This window comes from Chenopodium album, chromosome 15, assembly GCF_948465745.1.
Source record: "Chenopodium album chromosome 15, dcCheAlbu1.1, whole genome shotgun sequence".
In the NCBI taxonomy this organism is placed as follows: domain Eukaryota; kingdom Viridiplantae; phylum Streptophyta; class Magnoliopsida; order Caryophyllales; family Amaranthaceae; genus Chenopodium; species Chenopodium album.
This window is the reverse complement of record NC_137848.1, coordinates 51,569,524-51,591,142: the sequence shown is the minus strand read 5'-3', so window position 1 is coordinate 51,591,142 and position 21,619 is coordinate 51,569,524. Positions and strand designations below refer to the sequence as shown.

Sequence of the window (21,619 nt, the reverse complement as noted above, 5' to 3'; positions counted from 1 at the left end):
TTAAAGTATACATGCATGCACATAATTCACACCCCTTGGCCTCCTTTCATGATGATTAGATTTGATCATTGTATGCATTTTCCAAGTGCAATTTTAGGGTTAAAACACCTATACGGAGGACAACATGTAATAAATAGAGCCGGACTCTCGGGGCCACATCTACTTCCCAACCATTGGCAAGGGATATCATTGCTATGATTATTGTTGTTAATTGAATTGGCACCATCAACCCCTTCAAAGTGCTCCGTTGTATTTGTAAGGGGGAGTTCATAAGAAATGCTAGAAGTAAGAAGCCGAATTTGTCGCATACCAAAGGTGGCCGAAGTAACACAACCATAATGGCAACTATGAGAACCATAGTAGATATACTACAAAACACTTTCTTCATCATCTCATCCACCTTAATTATATATGATTATTCAACTTAGATAGAAGGTTTATGACTGTATGTGAGTGTTCTCGTGTTAATTGGGTGTAAAATAAATTAGTGGCTCCCTTTTTATAGAAGATCTTGTGACTTATGAGTTATGACTCATGTTAGTGATGTTTGGGGAAAACGTGAATAATTCTTATTCTTGTAAAAAAAAATGATGTACAACTAGACCAAATAATATATTAGAACTTACTCCATACTTGTTTGGTCAAAGGTTAGCTAGATTATGAGGTGCCTAGCTAGTAGATTTGCATAATACCTAATTCCCTTAATTATTACTCAAGGCCTTTTAATAACTTATTTTGTATGTAAAAGTATAACATAAACAAATGTCTATTATGCTGCAATCCACACGTCACACAACTTAAAGAAACAAGTTACATATCAATATGCTATTGTTACGGTTATTTATTACTGACTAGCTATCAAACAAGTTATTAGAAGGTAATAAAACGTATTTAATTGTTTTTCGATACGCTTGAAATATGCATTAAAGGAAACACAATTAATTAAGAGATTTATTGGTTGTCGCTATAGTTTCAATACAAATCAAATGATAATTAGTGGTCAATTGTTGCTTTATGCATCATCCCACATCAGGAAGGGTGCATCAGCATTCTCATCACTACAATACAAGCAAGGATGCTGCCCTTCAAGCCCTTCTTGCTCAAGCACCTCCCTAGACAACATCACAACCTCTCTATTACTAAGTGGGCCTTGTTGGGCTTTGAACACGGATTGGACAGCGTACGTAAAGGCCCCATGGGCCTTTCCATTGGACCCCATAGGAGGCATGTCCGCGGAGGTCTCATTGGTCTGGCACCCACTCAACAAGATACCGGAGTCCGGCCTATGAGGTCCAAACAACTTATCTTGGTCTAGTTCCGGAAGGCGGAACCTTAGGCTCGCGTCATCGCCGAAGAGGCTGGTTAGGTGTTCCCCAATTTCAGACTCAACCCTGTTTGTAAGAGAGGCTAAGTGGTTCAACATTGATTCAATTGGGATTTTTTTGGGCTTGGAGTGTTTTGGGCCCAAGTTATTGCTTAGTTGTGATGTAGGAGATAAGGTATTGGGCCCAATTTGCTCTTTCTCCTTATCAATGAGGCCTCCACTATGGCATGAATCCGAGAGGATTGTGAAACTTGCTCCTTTTGGTAGCCCATTCACTAGTTGTCTAAAGTCCACATCTACAACATAACCAACAATAGAATGCTTTTCAATGTAATACAAGTCATAACATAACAAAAGTTCATAGAAAATAATTCAAAGTATTTGCTATATAAGAAAAAAGTAGTATGAAGAGGGTAAGGGATAGCTCAAGTGATTAAAGCTTCTCTCTCGATTTCGAGGGATTCTGGGATCGATTTTCACCCCCTTCTTTGTGGCTCTCTAAACACCCAAATAAAAAAAAAAAAAAAAAGTAGTATGAAGAATATTCCCTTTGTGTTTTAAGTGCAACATTTTTTTTCGGGCCATTTTTTAAGTGCCTCGTTTCCTTTTTTTAAAGACATCTTATACTACATTTTCTCTCAATCCCCTTTTGTTTGCGCTATGGGCCTACTTTATGTGAGAATTTTTTAGATCAAATGGTGCAAATAATAAGGGACATAGAGAGTGTTTTTTTTTTAATCATTTCTCACTCCTCATGGTCTCCAATTCTAATTTTTTTCTTTCCACTCACGTCGCATACTTTTCATCGAGTAATAAACTATAATCCCAATAAACCCCATTTACACATATTTTAATTCATTCAACTCACTCTCCTAAAATTCCATGACAATGAAAGCGATGTACTTAAAACAAATGAGGGATTAATACAACTTAGGGAGAATATATATGTCTAATTATATCACTTATCAAGATATTTGTGTGAAATCCTATAGCTTACTGATTTCGAAATAGTCCACTAAATAACTCACCCAAATACATTTAAATTAAAAAAGGAACATAAAATATGTAATTATTGTGCTTTTAATATTTTTTTTTCTACCTCCCTACCCAACTTACTAACATTCAACTCTAGGCTTGCATAACGTAACAAACATAAAATAATGAAGAAAAAAAAATCATGAGTTATAGTTAATTAAGAGTAACTAGTCTTATTTAATTAAACATAATAATTCTATTAATTACCAGTAATAAGGTTGAAATCACAAGGAACAATTGCTTCCTCCTTTTTATTGAGATGATGCTTAGAAGGGACTAATGTACCATGTCCACTATAATGGAAAAGCAGGACATCCCCTGCTTCGGCTTCATCAACCATCTTCTTTAGTGCATTCTTTATGTTAACACCGGTAGGCAATGCTTTAGACCATGGACCTTCGTCTACCAGGAGCTCGATCGAGCTTTTATCGAACCCAAATCGTTCCATGAGGAGCTCTTGCATCGAAACAACGTCGTTGATGCAACCATGCAACGAATATTGTGTGTTTGGATAGTTGCATCCTACTAGCAAAGCCATTCTCTTCTTTCCATTCTCCATTTTTTAGACCAAATTATATTAACAGGACTATAAATAATAATTACAAGATAAAAATCTGTGCTTTTTTGGGGTGTAATGGATTGTTGTTTCATTTTTTATGGTAGATATTGTGCTTTATATAGGTTATGTGATTTATGCATGCATTAAAAATGTAGGAGTTTTAATTAATTATTGAAAGGACTTCACTTAAAGCGTAATACATAATAAAGTGAAGACATAATATAAATTTCTTGGTGTACAAGTTCTTCATCAATTACATATATACTTGGGTAAGTTATTACTAGTCAGCTTGAATTTATTTCTTCATTAATTCCTTTGCTTTTACGTTTGATTGGAGATTAACAATTGCTTTGATTGCAAGAGTTAAATTCCAATTTCACATCCACCCAAAATAATGTAACATTAAATAAATAAACTTCCACATTTGCTTAATTAGTTGCTTACGTTTTCTAATGAGTTATCGATTTATCATTTTATGGCAAAAAGTATAAATCTTGAAAGTTTATTATTACTAATTGAAGCTAAGTAAATCGAGATTATTTAAGTAAGTAATCTTTATCACCTACTCCTCCTTATTTTTCTTAGATATTACTTTGTAATTTTTTTTTTAACAATGCTTGGATGACGTGATTTGGATTATGGATTTATGAAGAAACCTTGTTTGAAACTTGAATTGATTCATGAATTAGATACTTTTTAAAATAGTTAATTAATGTCTAATATGTTTTATGTGGAATTGTATAGGTGAATGATGACAAAAGGGTCACTTATTGCATTTATCGTTTGAACACTTTTTCTACCATTACTACCACTTGAATTGCCATAACTAGTGGTATTTGAATCAAGTTTTTATAGACAATTTTTTTTTTATTTTTTTATTTTTGTTGACGAGATAGATGAGTTTATTTGATTAGGTGTCTAACTTTTAAATTTCAATCACATTGATATTATTAAATGGTTCCATGCTTCTGTCAAATAATATTGTTGATTGTTTTTTGGAAGTGAGGGAAAAACATATATTTAGATGAAATTTTTTTTTAAAAAAATTAACACTAAGCTATTAATAATTTAATTGATTATGAAAAAAATAAATGGAACAAATAAAATAAAATTTTGGATCATTGTTAATGAATTTTTTTACTAGTATTAAAATACAAATAAATTTTATACAAACGGCCCACATGTAATATTTTTCCAAGGACCCGTAAAATGTTAGGACCAGCCCTAGCAATAGCTAAGCCAATTGGTGTGTTTTGAGAGTTTGAGACACATGCTTATATCAATTTGAGATATTAGAAAATAATGTATGGGTTGAACAAGTGGATTTATTTTCTCATATTCTATCATATATGGAATAATCAAATATTTATTTAATGGTCATGCAGACATGCACTCATACATGTTACATTTATTAATGTTAATGATTTTTGTTCTTCAAAAAAATGTTAATGATTTTAATGTCAATGTACTTTGATGTGCTGTCATCTATGAGTATAATTAAACATGCATCCATAATAAATTAAACTAGCTAATTTAACATTTTATCGATGTTAAATTAATGCAATATAGTTATAACTTATAATTAATTATAGTAAAACTAAATGCAATGTTAAATTTTGAGTTTAATTACATTAGAAGCAATAAATGCAACTTAGGTCTCAAACACATCGTTAAATTATGCTCGTAATTAAGTAGCATATTATGCGTTTCAGATTAGTTGCTTGCTTGCTTGCTCATAGTTTTGATGCCTTAACAAAACCAATAGGTTATTCAACAACAACAGCAACAACAATTAAAAAAAAATTATAGGGATGCATGAATTTTTTTCTTGAGGAAAACAATCATGCTAAGAATTTATTTCTTCCTTCAAAGTATCACAGGTATAATGGAAGTTAGCATAAAATGTTCCTACATGGTAAAACCAATCGAGCTTACGTGTAATGGTGTGTTTCAATTATCTGAATGGGATCAAACCGGTGTGATCACCCATGTTCCTACTGTCTACTTCTACAAGCCTTCTGAGGAGTGGCTTACTTCCTCCAAGTCTATCATAGACACCCTTAAGGATTCATTGAGTCGGGTTTTGGTCCATTTTTATCCCCTAGCAGGTCGTGTTCGATGGGTAGGCCAAGGAAGACTTGAGCTCCTATGTAATGCAACGGGAGTCGAGCTAATTGAAGCTGAGTCTTGTGGTGAACTAAGTGATTTTGGTGATTTTGCCTCTCAAACGAATTTATTTGATAAGCTCATTCCTTTTGTTGATTATAATAAACCTATCGATGAGTTACCTTTGGTGGTAGGGCAACTCACCAAGTTTAGATGTGGCGGTGTTTGTTTAGGGGTTAACATATCACATATACTAGCTGATGGACAAAGTGCACTTCTTTTTATGTCTGAATGGGCTAGACTAGCTCGTGGTGAACCAATCGCGATGGCTCCCTACTTCAATCCGAACATCATTAGAGCACAATATCTCCCAAAGACTCTAACACCTCGCTATATGCACAAAGAGTTTGGTGCACCCCCATTATTAATAGGGCAAGAAAACAATTTGGAGGAGCGTAAAAAAGCCACTACCGTGGCAATATTACCTCTATCAAAAGATCATGTTAAGAGCCTAAAGAAGGCTACTAACAAGGAAGTCACTGGTGAAAACACAAATCCTTACACTCGCTATGAAGTGGTAGCGGCCCATGTATGGAGAAGTGCTAGCAAGGCACGCGATCACCACCTTGAACAACCAACATGCTTAGGCTTCTCAGTTGATGTACGCAGCCGCTTGCACCCACCACTACCGTCAAAGTACCTTGGTAACGCTATATTAGACGTGGTGGCTTCATCTAGGTCAGGAGATATCATACATTTTCCCTTGGGTTATACTTGTGCTAGAATAAGGGAAGCAATTGAAAAAGTGGACGATAATTATATTTGGTCAAACATTGACTTTTGGAAAAATTTGACTGATTTATCCCCTTTTCAAGACTTGCATGCTCGTAACAAAAATGAAGGCCCATTTTATGGTAACCCCAATATTGGGGTCATTAGTTGGTTGACTCTTCCGATTTATGGGCTTGACTTTGGTTGGGGAAAAGAGATTTATATGGGTCCAGGTACCCATGATTCTGATGGTGATTGTCTTATGCTTCCTAGGCCTGTGGATGATGGGTCAGTCTAAGTTGCTATTTGCTTGCAAGTGGCCCATATGGATGCATTTAAGAAATATCTTTATGAGGACATACCATTTGATGCTTAATTTGTGATTTAAATATTAGCCTCACTAGTTTATGTCACGTACCATACATGGTGAGTCTAATTTTTGTTAAAAAATTAATTATATCTAACAAATAAAAGTGATGCTTTAAAGTTTTTTTTTATTTTTTTTTTATTTTTTTTTAGAACAAAAGTAATTTTTTTAATATCAATAATATGAATCAATTTTACTACTGAGTATTACTTTTTAGGCAAAATCTAACATTACTCTGTTTATTGGATAATTAAAAAGAGTTGAAATAATATTTTAGGTAAATGTGTATGGAAGAATTATGAACACTAAATTAAAAGAAATGTTTTTGTCATAAAAATAATACTAGTATAAAATATTTGAAATGATATTATTATAGTTGTATCAAATATTCACCAAAACAAAAAGGTTAAAATGGGAAGGGGAGTTTTGGACGGAAAAAACATCACCTGGATATGACACATGTCACTTTCGGTGTCTATTTCGCTATTTTGTTACCCCATTGTGATTTTTAGGGCAAATTTTTAAAATTTTTACCACAAATCCTAATAAATAATATAGGAAAGTGAGATCTTGTAGAATTCATTATGATGTCTGCTTTAAGAATAACAAATTTTTATTTATATAAAGTATTTACTCCGTGAAGATTGTAAAATATCAAATAGGTAAAAAAAAATGTGGATTGCTAAATATCGCCCACGTTTTTTTATCAAACCGCCAACTAGAGTGATGAAGAGACAAAACTACCCTTACTCATCCCCACTTTGCTTTCTCTCTCCTAAGTCCATTAAGCCTCAAACTCAATCGTCAGCCACCACGACCACCACCACCCACTACTGCACCATCACCGCCCACAACCACCACCATTCACTACTGCACCATTACCTCCCACAACCACCACCACCCACTGCACCATCATTACCCACAACAACCAAGAGGACTAGAGGTACCAGAATTTTTTTAAGTTACAACTTATATTTCCGGCAACCACCAACATAGTCAACCACCAACATAGTCAACCACCATCGGAATAATGACGACCCATCACCTTCCCTGTCGTGTGGGAAGGTGATTTTTTTTATCCTCGGCGATCAGCACAATCGGCTCTCAAAACCGGTAACCCATCAGGACAGCAATCGGTTTCAAGTGGCAGTTGACCATGGTAATCGGCGTCTAAAATCGGTTACCGTCCCAGGTGACCGGTTTTGCACACAGATTGACCTGGTTGACCGGCATCCATAACCGATTACCGTGGTGTTTAATCGGTTTTGCATGCCGATTGTGAGCGCCTAGAGATTAAAAAAAATCAGAGGTACTGCCCTTTCACCTCCGATTGTTGCCGCCGCTGCGCTAGCTCCACCTCCGACGTACTGCAGTCGGGACCACCGCTTCCCTTCATCTGCTGCTGTTGTGGTTGATGGTGGTTGGGGAGTGGTGGTTGTGGTCTTTACAGGTGATGAAAGAGAAAAAAATAAAAGAGAAAGAGGAAGATGGGTGGGGGGTATAGTAAGGGTATTGGTGTCCATTCACCTTAAATGTCAACGGTTTTGATAAAATTTGTTGTCGGTATTTAACACCCCAAAAAAATTAGGAAAAGAAGGTGTAGATTAAATAATTAATAGCTTTTTGTGAATGTGCTACGTATTTAATTTAAATTGAATGGTTTGTTGACTAATTTTGCTTGCCGTGAACTCCAAGTTCAGCTAGTTCTTCGAATGGTCTTATTTATTCACGTATATATAAATAAGAATCAGTTAAGATGACTTAGCATAAAAAAGCTTGAAAGTTGAGAGATCATCAATGGCATTTGAAGGTATGTTACACTACGATACTTTATACGTAGTAATTTTTTTATAAGCTTAGTTAATTAAGCTCATCAAAGGTTGAATTTAATGTGTTTTAGCCCGACTTAGCCAGGTGTATACACTACACCCATTGTATACAAAACCGTAACTATGGTAAATTGTAATGTCTATGTATAATTATATTGACTATTGTTGGCTTTTGGTTAAAAAAAATAATTTATTCAGGTGATAGTGATGATTGTGCCATTCATCTAAAGAATAACAATGATGATAATAAACGGTCGATGAAGGTGATTCATCAATTTTACATGGCCAAAATAAACAGATTTTTTCCAGATCCAGTTTTGCAAATCAACTTACATGCTACCAAGAAGTCCCTCAACCGGATCGAAGCAAAGAGAAGAAGCTTGCTCAATAAAATGCAGCTATCAAAGGTGAGTAAATCTTATAATTCACTTTCTGATATCAAGTTAATTTACTCTCCCCGTTCCTATTTTTTTGCCCCATTGGACTTTACCCACGGTTTCCAAGACACATTTTGCAATTATATTGATGAGCATACAAAAATATTTAATACAAGATCATACATTATACAAGTAATAAACTAATGAGTATTTAATTACTTTTATGCAGGATAAATTAGAATCCTTGAGATTAGATATTCGTACAAGAAATTACAAAGCCGAAAGTTTAATTCAAAGTTTTGAATCCGGTCGAGAGTTTCTTCACAAGCATTGGCCAAAAAGCATTGTAAGCATTTCAATTTTTTTGGGTTGATTTCAGTTCTTTGACTTGTTTAGCTGTTCACACTACCCAAAATAAAATGCATCTTTTTACTCGTAATAAATAAAAGGAAATTTTGTTTTTTACCACCTTACAAAATCACTAAAATCTCTTTTACCACCTCCCAAAAAAAAAGTATTACTTTACCACCTTATAAAAAAAATAAATATAGGTTTTACCACCTCCACCTGACTCCGGTGACGGAAAGTTGCTGTGGGTCCCACCATTTCTCATTTCCCTCCACATTTATGACAAAAAATACGATTTCCCTCTCTTTCTTCCTTTTCTCACCTTCCCCTCTGAATTATCATCAATTCTCACCTCTCTCCATCAATTTCTCATCAATTTCTCCCTTACATTCAACCTTGTCACTCTCTCTCCTCTCATTTTCTGATATTTGTCAAAAAGCAAACCCTAAGTCGCACAGTTCTTCCCTCAGCAAGAGTAGTTGGGACCACAATAGCGAAGCTACTGAGCGAGGTATCTGTCATCTTCAACGCGTAAAGGTCCAAAAGCTTGAGTCTTTGCTGACAAAGAATCTCGAATTCTGACAAAAGAGGTATTTTTTAGCTCCTTACTGTACTTTGTGTGGGTAATTGGGAGTAATTTGGGGTAAAATTTGCTGTTTTTGGGAATATGTGAATTAAACAATTATAAACCCTAATTATGCGAATCTTTGACTTGGTTGAACTGTGTTATTGTTAATTAATTAGTTGATTAGGGTTTTATTTATATTTTAATTGTTAATTAAGTGCACAGTGTAGCCTAATTGGTCTTGCATGTTGTAATTTGTGAGTAGTTGTAAACTGGATTGAATGATTAATTGTTCAATTAAATACTGAGATTGTGCATTGTTGTGTTTGTTTTGTTGTTGTTGGACCTGTTACAGCTAGGATGGATAAAGTGAACCTTAAAATGATATTGGGGGGTGCATTTATACCCTCATTAGTTGGTAAAATAGAAGGGTGTTAAATTGGGATGGTGTTTGGGTTTTTGTGAGGAAAAATGTTCCTGTTTCTAGCATAGATGTACACTACTTGAGGGAGTCAGCTATACATGGTTTTGTGTATGCTACTGTTAGGGTGCCTAAGGGATTTAGTTGTTGGTATAAACAGAAAGGGAAGTCTTGGGTAACTGGTAAAAGGGAGTTGAATAGTGATGATGAGGTAAAGGGGTTTCTTGAGACAGTGAATAAAGATGGGGAAATAGAGATGTATGTGACTAGCCATGAGCAAATTCAAGCAACTGATAAAACACCATTTAAACTTATAGATGGTAATGAGTTGACTTCAAAAGAGAGGAGCAGACTTAAAAAGAAATTTGGTGGGCCTAGAATACTTAAGACAGGCCCAAAGGATACTAGCTTAGAAGTAAGGAGAAGCCCAAGGTTAAAAGGGATTGAGATTCATGACAAAGAAGCTGAGGACAGGGGTGAAAGAGTGGATGCAGCTACAGATAGAGTGACAGCAAAAGATAAGGGAAAGGGAAAGTTAGGTGAGGGAGCTTCTGGGAAGTTTACTGCAGCTGAAAAGGGTAAGGGAAAGGTGCTTGAGGGAGCTATTGGTGCTAGATCTGGGGGTGAAGAACCTAGGAAGAAGGGTGCAGGCAAGAAGAAGCAAGGAGCAGGGAAGAAGTTGGTGTTTGAAGATGAGTACAGTGATAGGGAGGGAGGAACTGAGTCTTCTGATTCTGAGCACAGTGATCTAGGACTGGACTGGGAGGAGGGTGAAGAGGATGTGTATGATGATGAAGATGATGAAGAGTGGTTGAGGCACAACTTAGATCTGCTTAGAAGTGAGGTGAAGGGCAGCTTGGAAGGTGTAGGTGAAGATCCAGAGGAGCCTAAGGATGCTAGGGTTGACATTGATAGACATCTGAACTCACTTGACATCAGGGTTGAAGAAGAAGCTGATGATGAATCTGAGGAACTTAGGAGCTTAGATGGTGAGTCTGATGATGACAATGGTGGTTGTACTTGGTTTAATGCTGAAACAGATTTCTCCAAGCCTATCCAATTTGAAGTGGGTTTAAAGTTCAGCAATGTTCAAGTGGTGAGGAAAGCTTTGAGGCAACATGCAATTGAGAATAGGTATGAGTACTACCTATTGCATAATGACAGCAAAAGGATAACAGCTTACTGTAGAAGAAGGTGTAGTTGTCAGTATAACAAGAAAAGTTGTAGATTGGTTCAGTGTACTTGTGTGAAAGGGAGGAGGAAGTGCAGATTCAAGTTCTATGCTTCCAGGTTACTGAAATCAGATGCTTTCCAGATTAAGTCTTTAGTGTTGAAGCATAGGTGTGTAAGGACAAAGATGAACAAGAAGGTGACAGCTGAATTTCTGGCAGACAGGTACTTAGAGGAATTTAGGAGTAACCCAGGGTGGAAGATAAGACAGATTCAAGAGAGAGCATTGAATGATTTGGGGATTAAGGTTGGGTATTACAAAGCCTGGTTGGCAAGAAGCAGGGCCAAATTGGTTATTTATGGGAGTGCAGCTGAGCAATATGCTAGGGTATGGGACTATGGGAAAGCTTTCCTAAAGTACAACCCAGGCAGCAGTTGCAATGTGGTTGTGGATACAATGGATCAGATACAGAGGCCAATCTTCATGAGAATGTACATTTGCCTTGCTCCACTGAGTTTTGGGTTTGTCTCTGGTTGCAGACCCATTATTGGGGTAGATGGTTGCCACCTTAAAGGAGCATATCCTGGGCAAATCTTGGTGGCTGTAAGTAAAGATGGAAATAACAACATATTTCCAATAGCCTGGGAAACATGTGAGATTGAAAATAAGGAGACATGGGTTTGGTTTCTTCAAAGTCTGATGGAGTCACTAGGGTGCTTTGACAAAGGACATGGCTTGACTTTCATGTCTGATAGGCAGAAAGTAAGTGCCTTGACTCTGTTTTTTTTATTTTTTTTTTTAAACATGTATATGGTTTAACTTTTGTGTATGTTGTCATATGCTAGGGATTGATTGAAGCATTTGCTGAAGTTGTCCCAAAGGCAGAGCTGAGGTTCTGTGTCAGACACATTTGGGCAAATTTCAAATTGCAATTTCATGGGGCCACTTTCAAGGAGCTTTTTTGGGCAGCAGCTAGGGCAAGCACAGTGGTATATACAAGAACTTTGACTTTATCTTTGCATTTTTTTTGAATATTTTGTGTATAATTGTGTTTGCATGTGATATCTTGTGTGTGAATGTATAATTTGGATTGTTGAATTTGGGATAGCTGTATATCCTTTGTTTGGCATTGCTGTACAAACTGAGTACTGAATGTATGCTGTGTGTCTTTGTGTGTGTGTGTGTGTTAGTTTGAATTTGAGGTGGCTATGGAGTCAATTCAGTTCCTCAATGATGAAGCATATGAGTACCTTGCAAACATCCCCCCCCCCCACCACTGGTCTAGGCATGCTTTCTCAACTACATGCAAGTCTAACATGTTGTTAAACAACATGTGTGAGACTTTTAATGCTGTGATTAGGGAAGCTAGGGATAAGCCCATTCTTACCCAAATGGAATGGTTAAGAAGGTACATGATGAAGAGAAGTAATGATAAGTGGGAGGCTGCCTCTAGCTGGGAGGGTTTATTAACACCATATGTCAACAAGTTGTTTGATGGCATTGAGAAGTATGCTAGGGCATGTACTGTTGTGGCTACTAGGGGAGAGACCTATGAGGTTCAATACAAAGATGACCAGTGCATTGTTGACTTGTCAAATAGGACCTGCACTTGCTATAGATGGGAGTTGACAGGGATACCCTGTACCCATGCTTATGCTTGCATTTTAGACAAGAGGGAGGACCCTGAGTTGTATGTGCATCCACACTATTATAGGGTCACTTACCTAGATGCATATGAGTCTCCTATAGCTGCAATGCCTGGTTCAAAGCATTGGGAAAGGGTCCAGCTTAGAGAGCCTTTGCCACCTGTGATAAAGGTTCAGCCAGGCAGACCAAAAGGGAAAAAAAGGAAGCTTGAACAAGGTGAAGGGTCTGCTGCTGCTACTTCTCAGGGGAAAAAACAAAAGATCAAAAAGCAATGTAGCAACAGTGGTGGGTTTGGACATTATGCCAAGACCTGTAAGCAAGGTCCTGCACCAGAAAAACCACAGCAGCCTGCACAAAATCCCAAAGGGGGAAGGCCACAGCTGCAGACAGCTTGGATGAAAGAGCAAAGGAAGAAAAGTGAGGCTAAAGCTGCAAAACAGGTATATACATGAAATGTTGCATTCATTGTATGTGTTTTAGGTTGATCACTTATGTTTTTTTTTTTTTTTTTTTTTTTTGAAATGCAGGCTGCATTGACAATGCCAAAACCACAGGCTACTACTGCAGCAACATCTTCCCAGCCTACAGCAACTGCCCCTGCATCATCAGCACCCTATCAATCTCTGAGTCAACCCACTCCTAGAGGCAGAAAAAAGAGCTCAACTCAACCCCAACCAAATGAGTCTTCATCTCAGCCAGCCCAAGCAACACAACCAAGGCCCAAGCTGCCAGTTACCAGAAGCAGGACAAAGAATTTGAACAGCTTGTAATAGTTTAGAGAATCTGTACTTCATGAACAGCTTAGTTTTTTAAGTAATTTCATGTGTGTAGTTGGACAGCTTAGTTTTTTAAGGTCAACATATGTAGTGCTCTTTTGCTGCAACACTTTCTCAACATTTTGTATGCATATGTAAATATGCCTTTTGCTACTACAATGAATGGGAATGACTAAATTAAGCACTACAAGTTAGAGCAACCTTTTCAAAATATTTCATTTCATTTCATTACACAAAATATTCATATACATAACATGATACCTTAACACACTACAAGAAATAGGTCATTTTGCGACGGAAACCTTGCAACGGACTACAATTCCGTCGCAAAAAGGGTTAATTTGCGAGGGAATAAATTCCGTCGCAACTTTGCGACGGAAACAAACTTTTGCGACGGAATTTCCGTCGCAAAGTTTGCGACGGAATTTATTCCCTCGCAAAAGTTTGTTTGCGACGGAAATAATCGTCGCAAAACAATATTAAAAAAAAAATAAAAAAAAACATTTTGCGACGGATTCTGCGACGGAAATTCCGTCGCAAAAAGTTTTTAAATTTTTTTAAAAAAAACTGAAGTTTCGCTGAAGGAGAGAGAAAAAGAAAACGAAGAACAGAAAGAGGAAAGCGTAGAGAGAGATAGAGGAAAGCGTAGAGAGAGAAAGAAAATCCGGCCACTTCACCGCCGCTGTCGCCACCGGAACGACCGGAATCCGGCCACTCACACCTACTAACGCCCACCCCTTCCGTTCACTCCCACTCACGCGCACTCACGCCCACCCACGCCACCCCCTCCGTTCAAGCCCACTCACGCCCCTCCGTTCGCCGGCGGTGTGCAGCCACCACACCACCCTCCTTCCGGCAGCCGGATTTCCGCCACAACACCCTCAAATCCCGGTGAGTATTCCACTATCCCCCTTTGTTTTTGTTTTCAATTTAATTTTAATGTAAACCCTAACTTTTTCTAATTATGTTTTTTAATTTAATTTGTAACTAAATTTTATTATTTAATTACTTGTGTTTAGTGTAGTGTAGTTTAATTTATATTGCAATGTTAGAATTAGTTTAATTTTTAAGATATATTGCAATGTTAGAATTAGTTTAATGTATGTTAGTTTAGTTTAAAATACATGTTAGATTAGTTTATAATGTATGTTATTTTAGTTTAAAATATATGTTAGTTAGTTTATAATGTATGTTAGTTTAGTTTAAAATATATGTTAGATTAGTTTAAAATATATGTTAGATTAGTTTAAAATATATGTTAATTTAAAAATACATGTTAGTGTATGTATGTTTATTTGAATGTGGGTAATTGTGTGTTAATTATATGTGTTTCATCACTAGGCATACATTCACTAGTGAGATAAGATGTCCAAGGATGGGTTAGGTTGGAGTGATAAGAAGATTGTTAAGGGGTTGGAGTTGCCTCATAAAAAGATCCACGCATGTCCAAAAGGCTGTATGTTGTTCTGGAAGGAAGATGCTGAGTTGTCTACATGCAGGGTATGTGGTAGTGAGCGGTACAAGAAGACTTCAAAAGGGAGGGTTGTTCCTGTGAATGTTCTGACCTATTTCCCTATCACCCCTAGGTTGCAAAGACTGTTTGCAACAAAGAACATTTCTGAGGAAATGACTTGGCATGCGAAAAATCCACGAGTACAAGGCACAATGGCACACCCTAGCGATAGTGAAGCTTGGAAACATCTGGACAATTGCTATCCAGAGTTCGCCTATGAACCTCGTAATGTTCGCCTTGGAATGTGCACAGAGTAGTGACCCCGAGGAGATTAGGTTGCAAAGCTGGTAAGTTGTTGTATAAAAAATTGAATGTACGTATTTATATGTGCTTAATTACATTTGTATCTAATAATACTGTTCACTTGTTCACATTGCAAGGCGGCAAAGAATCAAGGGAAGCTTCCATCAGCACCTGATCTCTTCTTGCATACACACTTCAAGGAGGTGCCCGGGAAAGGGAAGGTTCCTGCGAACAAAAGAGCGAAGGAAATTGCGGTAATAACTAGTTTTCGCCCATTTTCAAGCCACTTGTTTCCTATATTGCCACTTATGAACTATTTCAAGCCTCGAACTCAAGTAACTATGTTAGGTAGGTGTATTATGGTCAAAAATAAGCTCATTTGATAACAAATGTGAGAAATAGGCAAGTTAGAACCAAAAACGCCCCATTTTCGCCCATTTTTTCTAGTTTTAGGACCTAGTGAACCTATATTGCCACTTATAAACAATTTCAAGCCTCAAACTCAAGTAACTATGTTAGTTAGGTGTATTAAGGTCACAAAAATAGGTTCATTAGATAACAAATGTGAGAAATAGGCAAGTTAGAACCAAAAACGCCCCATTTTCACCCAATTTTCCTAGTTTTAGGACCTAGTGAACCTATATTGCCACTTATGAACTATTTCAAGCCTCGAACTCAAGTAACTATGTTATTTAGGTGTATTATGGTCAAAAATAAGCTCATTTGATAACAAATGTGAGAAATAGGCAAGTTAGAACCAAAAACGCCCCATTTTCGCCCATTTTTTCTAGTTTTAGGACCTAGTGAACCTATATTGCCACTTATAAACAATTTCAAGCCTCAAACTCAAGTAACTATGTTAGTTAGGTGTATTAAGGTCAAAAATAGGTTCATTAGATAACAAATGTGAGAAATAGACAAGTTAGAACCAAAAACGCCCCATTTTCACCCAATTTTCCTAGTTTTAGGACCTAGTGAACCTATATTGCCACTTATGAACTATATCAAGCCTCAAACTATTGGTTCTCATTCTTTATTTTTATTTCTGCATTGTATATCCTTTGTTTGTTACAGGAGGCGTACCAACACAGACAGGAGGAATCAAGAACCCAGGGTTCCCAACTGTCTGAAAATGAAATTTTCTTTGAGGCGGCTGGTGGTCGTAATAAGAAGGGTCGTGTTAGAGGTCTTGGTGTTGGTGCTGACTTGTACTACGGCACATCTAGGGGACGAGGATCGGGTTCTTCCAGCCAATACGTACCGTCGGTCATAACTCAAATGCAGGAAAACTTCCACAAGGAGTTGAATGAGAGGGTGGAAGCAATTGAGAGCCAGATCGATAGCCGTGTGGCGGAACAGCTCGATGCTCGAGTGGAGGCTCGAGTGGCAGAACGGATGGCTGAAATCGAGAGGAAGAACAAGGAGTTCTTAGAGGAGTTAGCCAGTAGATTTACAGGATTGACCACTCCTTTCACTTGTTCTACGATTCAGCCTCAGATTCGAGACCCCAGGAACGACCCGGGTGGTGGTGGTGGTGGTGGTGCAGGCCAAGGACAGCCAGCTTGTGTTTAGTTAGGTGTCATTTTTCGATTTTTGTATATGGATGACATTGTAGTTTAAAAAATTATATCATGTACCGTACTTGGTAGTTACGGCTACGTGTTGTATATATTTGAATTATGTTAGGGCGTGGACTTTTTGACTGAAATTATTTTAAATGCACGTATTTTATTAAACAAGATTGCATGAATACAGGTTCCAGGAAAACAAAACAAAATACAAAAAAATTAAACAGGATTGCAGGAATACAGGTTCCAGGAAAAAAAAACAAAATACAAAAAAAAAAAAAATTAAAATTACAATAACTTTGCGACGGAATTTCCGTCGCAAAATGGAGTATTTTGCGACGGATTATTTTCCGTCGCACACATGCGACGGAAAATAATCCGTCGCAAAAAACTTGATTTTGCGACGGAATTACATTCCGTCGCAAAATTTGTGACGGACTATTCCGTCGCAAAAGAATCCATTTTGCGACGGAAATGCATTCCGTCGCAAAATTTGTGACGGAATATTCCGTCGCAAAATGACTCCTCTTGCTACGGAATTTTCGTCGCAAATGTTGTTTTCAGCTACAACTACCTTTCCGTCGCAAAATCCGTCGCAATTCGTTTTGCGACGGATATTCCGTCACAAAAGGACTGTTTGCTACGAAAGTTCGAGCGACGCCATGCCTGTGACGGAAATCCGTCGCAAAGTCACTTTGCGACGGATTTTTGCCAGTTTGCGACGAATTATTTCCGTCGCAAAACGGCCCTTTTCTTGTAGTGACAAAAGCCATAAAACATTGCCTAAATTGACTAATGTCCACACTAATCCTAAGTTCTAGCAAAATACAAGGACATAACCAAACCTAGGAAACAAAACACAACAACACCCATAAACATAGTCAAATTCTTTGATCCATCATTTCCTTGACTCTCCATGCTCATCTTCTTCCTGTCAGATTTTAGTGCCTTACACTTGATCTTCAAGGAATCAATTTCATTCAACAAGCATCTCCTCTGCCCACTCACATCATCTACTTCCCTCTTCAAGTCATTTATCTCACCCTTCATCAATTTCTTGTCAAGTATTAAGTTGTTAATCACCTCTGTTTGCCATGGTGTTCCATCTGGCTGATCCACCCACTCAAAGGCTTTACAACCCCTTGTCTCTGTCACAGGGTCATAGAACTTGCACGACCTGAACTTGCGTCCCGGATTCTCCCTAGTCCAGGAAGTAAGCCTCGCCATGGGTACTCCGCATTGACATTTGTTTTCTTTTGATGGTGAATAGCTTACGGAAGACATTTCCTGCAACAATTGGCAAGCACCATCATCAACATTACTCCCAGTTGAACAAAATTACCATTGCCATACCCTAATTATAATAATCAATTCAAATTTAAAAAACCCCAATTCAATTGAAACTAACAAGAACCCTAATGTTAAAGGTACGAAATTGGGGGTCAATTCTTAAGTCATATCCACAATTACAATCAAACATCACATTTGCGACATAATTCAGACAACAATTTGCAAAAATTTGCTACAAATTCATCTAATTCGAGATTTAATTGAACATCGTACCTCCTTCCAATTTCTGTCTCAGTGAACTTTGTTAATTCAGCACAAATATCAAACAAGTCGATGCCGGGAATGCTAGGGCACACTTAAATTGAGTTTTTTGGAACCAAATCGAAAAAAAAAAAATCTGTTGATTTTTTGGAACAAATTGGTTAAAAGGGGTATTTATAACGGAAAATCGAGGAACAAAGGGGTAAATTTCAAAAAGTAGCCGTTAGAATGGGACCCACAGCAACTTTCCGTCACCGGAGTCAGGTGGAGGTGGTAAAACCTATATTTATTTTTTTTATAAGGTGGTAAAGTAATACTTTTTTTTTGGGAGGTGGTAAAAGAGATTTTAGTGATTTTGTAAGGTGGTAAAAAACAAAATTTCCTAAATAAAAAGAAACAGAAAGAGTAGTATAATAATGCATAAAATTGTAAATTTCAATTCTTTAACTTACACTAATTTTATAAATCAGTATCATGAATCAAAATGTTTTTTTTTTGTTCGAGGAAGAATCAAAATGTTTTAATTGACTGCTAAATTCATTTTTATAATTTATTTTTTTAAGGCCCTGTTCACTTTACCTTAAAAAAATAATATTAAGTAAAAATAATTTCAGTTTAGTAAAAATAAGTTCAGTTTAGTAAAATTAATTTCAGTTCAGTAAAAATAATTTCAGTTCAGTAAAAATAAGTTTAGTTCAGTAAAATTTACCTTAAAGAAGAATTATAATAGAAAATCAGTAAAAATAATTTTAGTTCAGCAAAAATAATTTTAGTTCAGTAAAATTAATTTAAGTTCAGTAAAAATAATTTAAGTTCAGCAAATATAATTTTATTTCAGTAAAAATAATTTCAGTTCAGCAAAAATAAGGTGAAGTGAACGGGACCTAAAAGAAGATTAAATCCTTAAAATACGTTTACTGCAATTAAAAATTCTTATTGTACATACAATTTCTGCATGTCGTTGACAATAATTTGCATAGTGTATTATAAGTTTAAAACTTCGAATTTATTAGCTAATTACAATTGGCATGTATTTAAGTAGTTAAGTGGAATTGGTGCGTAAAAATCATATAACTTTCTTCATTGATTAAGATAATTGCAAAATTTATTAACATTTTCAATCCGTCATCATCAATAACTAGATAAATTCTAAATAGATGTCAATATACATCCATATTTTCAACCATGTTAGCTATTTACAAACAATTCTACATATATTTCTATTTATATTTCAAAAAAAAAAATATATAAATAATTCTACTAGCCACTTTCTTGCATGATAATTGCCATAAGAATTGTTGTACATGGTTATTTGGCTTATTAAGTACTTATATATACAGAATGAAAACCTAGACGTTAAAGAATCGAACCCAAAGATAGAGTTGGTTGAAATAAAGGGGAAAATTCCGGGTTTGATTGAGCAATTAGGTCATGGGAAGACGAAATGGGCGAAAGAGAAGCAAATCCTCAAAGAGCTTGAGCATCTCCAAAGGAGGGAGGTGTTACTTGATGGCAAATTTAAAGAAGCAGAATCTAAAATTTCGTTTTCAATTGTGAGACCTCGTCACTATTGGTACTATGGTTCTATGAATAAGTATGATTTGAAACAACATCTCCATGTAAGTTTTTCTTATTAATAACCAACATATTCACTTTATTAAGGTTATGTTTAGATCATCTTATTTTTGTTTATGATGAATATATTTTTTCTGAACTGATGTGATTTAATGATCTAATTTGATTAAACTTTGATTTTATAGGTAAACGTACAAAACCATAAGGAAAAAAAATGATTTATAATATATTTAATTTGTATATATTAATGTATAGTTTCTAAATATGTAATTTTATAAATACTTTCATTAGGAAATTAAAGATATTTAGCTATAAAAAATCGCACAGTAAAGTACGTTCAACACTTATTTTCTGATCAGATCTAATTTGAATTTTTTTTTTAAAAAAAATAAAATTATTTGCTTTGAAATAAGTAATAGAGTACATACGGAGTAGCCTAAGTTTTTGTACAGTATTAGTTTGCGATCTTGGATTATGCTATAAACAAATGGCATGACGATACAATAAATTTGCATTGTGACGAAATTTTCTCATTGGGTCAACATAGAGATGTTTGAAGGAAATTAAAGATCTTGAAGAACAAGAGAAGGTTGCAAAAATGCAGCGAATACCACAAATGGTTGAATTAGAGAAACAAATTTCATCTCTTGAGAATGAACACAACATTTTAAAACAAGAGGAACAAAAGATTGCCTTTTAGCTCTTGAAATCCAAGTAAAAAAGCAGGTATATTTGTGTATGTTAGTAGTAAATTTTCTTAGCATTATTACATCAAATTACCTAATATTTTATTAATATAAAACTTAATTAAACAATAGTTATACATGCTTATTTTGGCAGATTGCTCTTTATGAAAAATATTGCAAACTACAAAAGAAGGTGCAAGAGCTTGCAACACAGAAAAAATTAGTCACCCTTGAAAAATTGTCCCTTAAAGAGGTTAATGCTTAAATAAAGATTTAGGGCTTGTTTGGCATCATTTTTGGTTTTCAGTTTCCTGTGTTTTTGAAAACCAAAAACCAAAAACAGGAAACAAGAAAAAGGTGTTTCCACTTTTCTGTTGTCAGTTTTCAAAATTATCATGATTTTAATAAATTTAAATAATTTTTGATTCATTATGGGGCATATATCATATACTTTTAAAAAACAAAAAACCAAAAAACAGAAAACCATAGCAATGCCAAACGAACCCTTAGCTTTTGAGTTACTTTTTTTTTTTCCTTTTTTACTTGGATGTTTTAGCTATATTTGATTTGTTGGTCCCTTGTATATACATGTTCAGATTGAAGAATTCATGTCTAGATGGACAAATGACGACGAATTTCGAGCTAATTATATTAGAAGTATGCAACTATCCCTTGCCAATCGAGGCTTATGTAGTGATGGAAGAATGTTGTTGGATCCATCAAAATGATAACCATGGTATTGGGTTGGAACTTGATTTGTATAAACTTGGTTGAACGGATTTATGTTAAATGTGGTCGTGTCGCACCATTTTAACAAGTACGTGGTCCACATACCCGATGGAGTTTAAGTGTTTAACACAAGCACTTAAAGCTAAGCCTAAAAAGATCAAGATTTTGGAGAATGTGTTCCTTTCGATATGATGTACTCTTTGTGAATTGTGATGTTCATACGTTTGACATCCAATTCCAAATAATTAAGCTAATTATCAAAGAGATATAGATTAATTATTAATTTCTGTCACTTATTTGTATAGTTGTATTCCCTCTATTTAATTTTAATGGTCTATATCAATCTTGCACTGTTTCTATTACATACATTTAAACTATAACACCTTTAATTACGTAACATTAAAATTCTAATTGAAATTAAGAACCCTAATCATAACTTAACTCAAAATTTAAAATAA

General features: G+C 35.8%; 3 protein-coding genes and 1 pseudogene across 3 annotated transcripts; 3 read left to right on the top strand and 1 right to left on the bottom strand.

The window, feature by feature from the left end:
* Positions 1–861: 861 nt before the first annotated feature.
* Positions 862–2,980, bottom strand: LOC145582528 (metacaspase-9-like). Its single transcript, XM_081639509.1, has 2 exons — positions 2,567–2,980; positions 862–1,620 (listed from the first exon to the last, which is right to left on the bottom strand). The coding sequence occupies exons 1-2, from the start codon at positions 2,916–2,918 to the stop codon at positions 1,013–1,015; spliced, it is 960 nt and encodes a 319-aa protein (XP_081495635.1). The 5' UTR covers positions 2,919–2,980; the 3' UTR covers positions 862–1,012.
* Positions 2,981–4,803: 1,823 nt separating this feature from the next.
* Positions 4,804–6,142, top strand: LOC145582527 (spermidine hydroxycinnamoyl transferase pseudogene; annotated as a pseudogene).
* A 1,050-nt stretch (positions 6,143–7,192) lies between these two features.
* LOC145581402 (uncharacterized) lies at positions 7,193–19,964 on the top strand. Its single transcript, XM_081638413.1, has 6 exons — positions 7,193–7,227; positions 7,470–7,612; positions 8,190–8,398; positions 8,598–8,714; positions 19,512–19,790; positions 19,932–19,964. The coding sequence occupies exons 1-6, from the start codon at positions 7,193–7,195 to the stop codon at positions 19,962–19,964; spliced, it is 816 nt and encodes a 271-aa protein (XP_081494539.1).
* LOC145583409 (uncharacterized) lies at positions 13,459–16,922 on the top strand. The gene is made up of 3 exons (XM_081640652.1): positions 13,459–13,486; positions 13,934–14,187; positions 16,127–16,922. The coding sequence occupies exons 1-3, from the start codon at positions 13,459–13,461 to the stop codon at positions 16,622–16,624; spliced, it is 780 nt and encodes a 259-aa protein (XP_081496778.1). The 3' UTR covers positions 16,625–16,922.
* Positions 19,965–21,619: the final 1,655 nt, after the last annotated feature.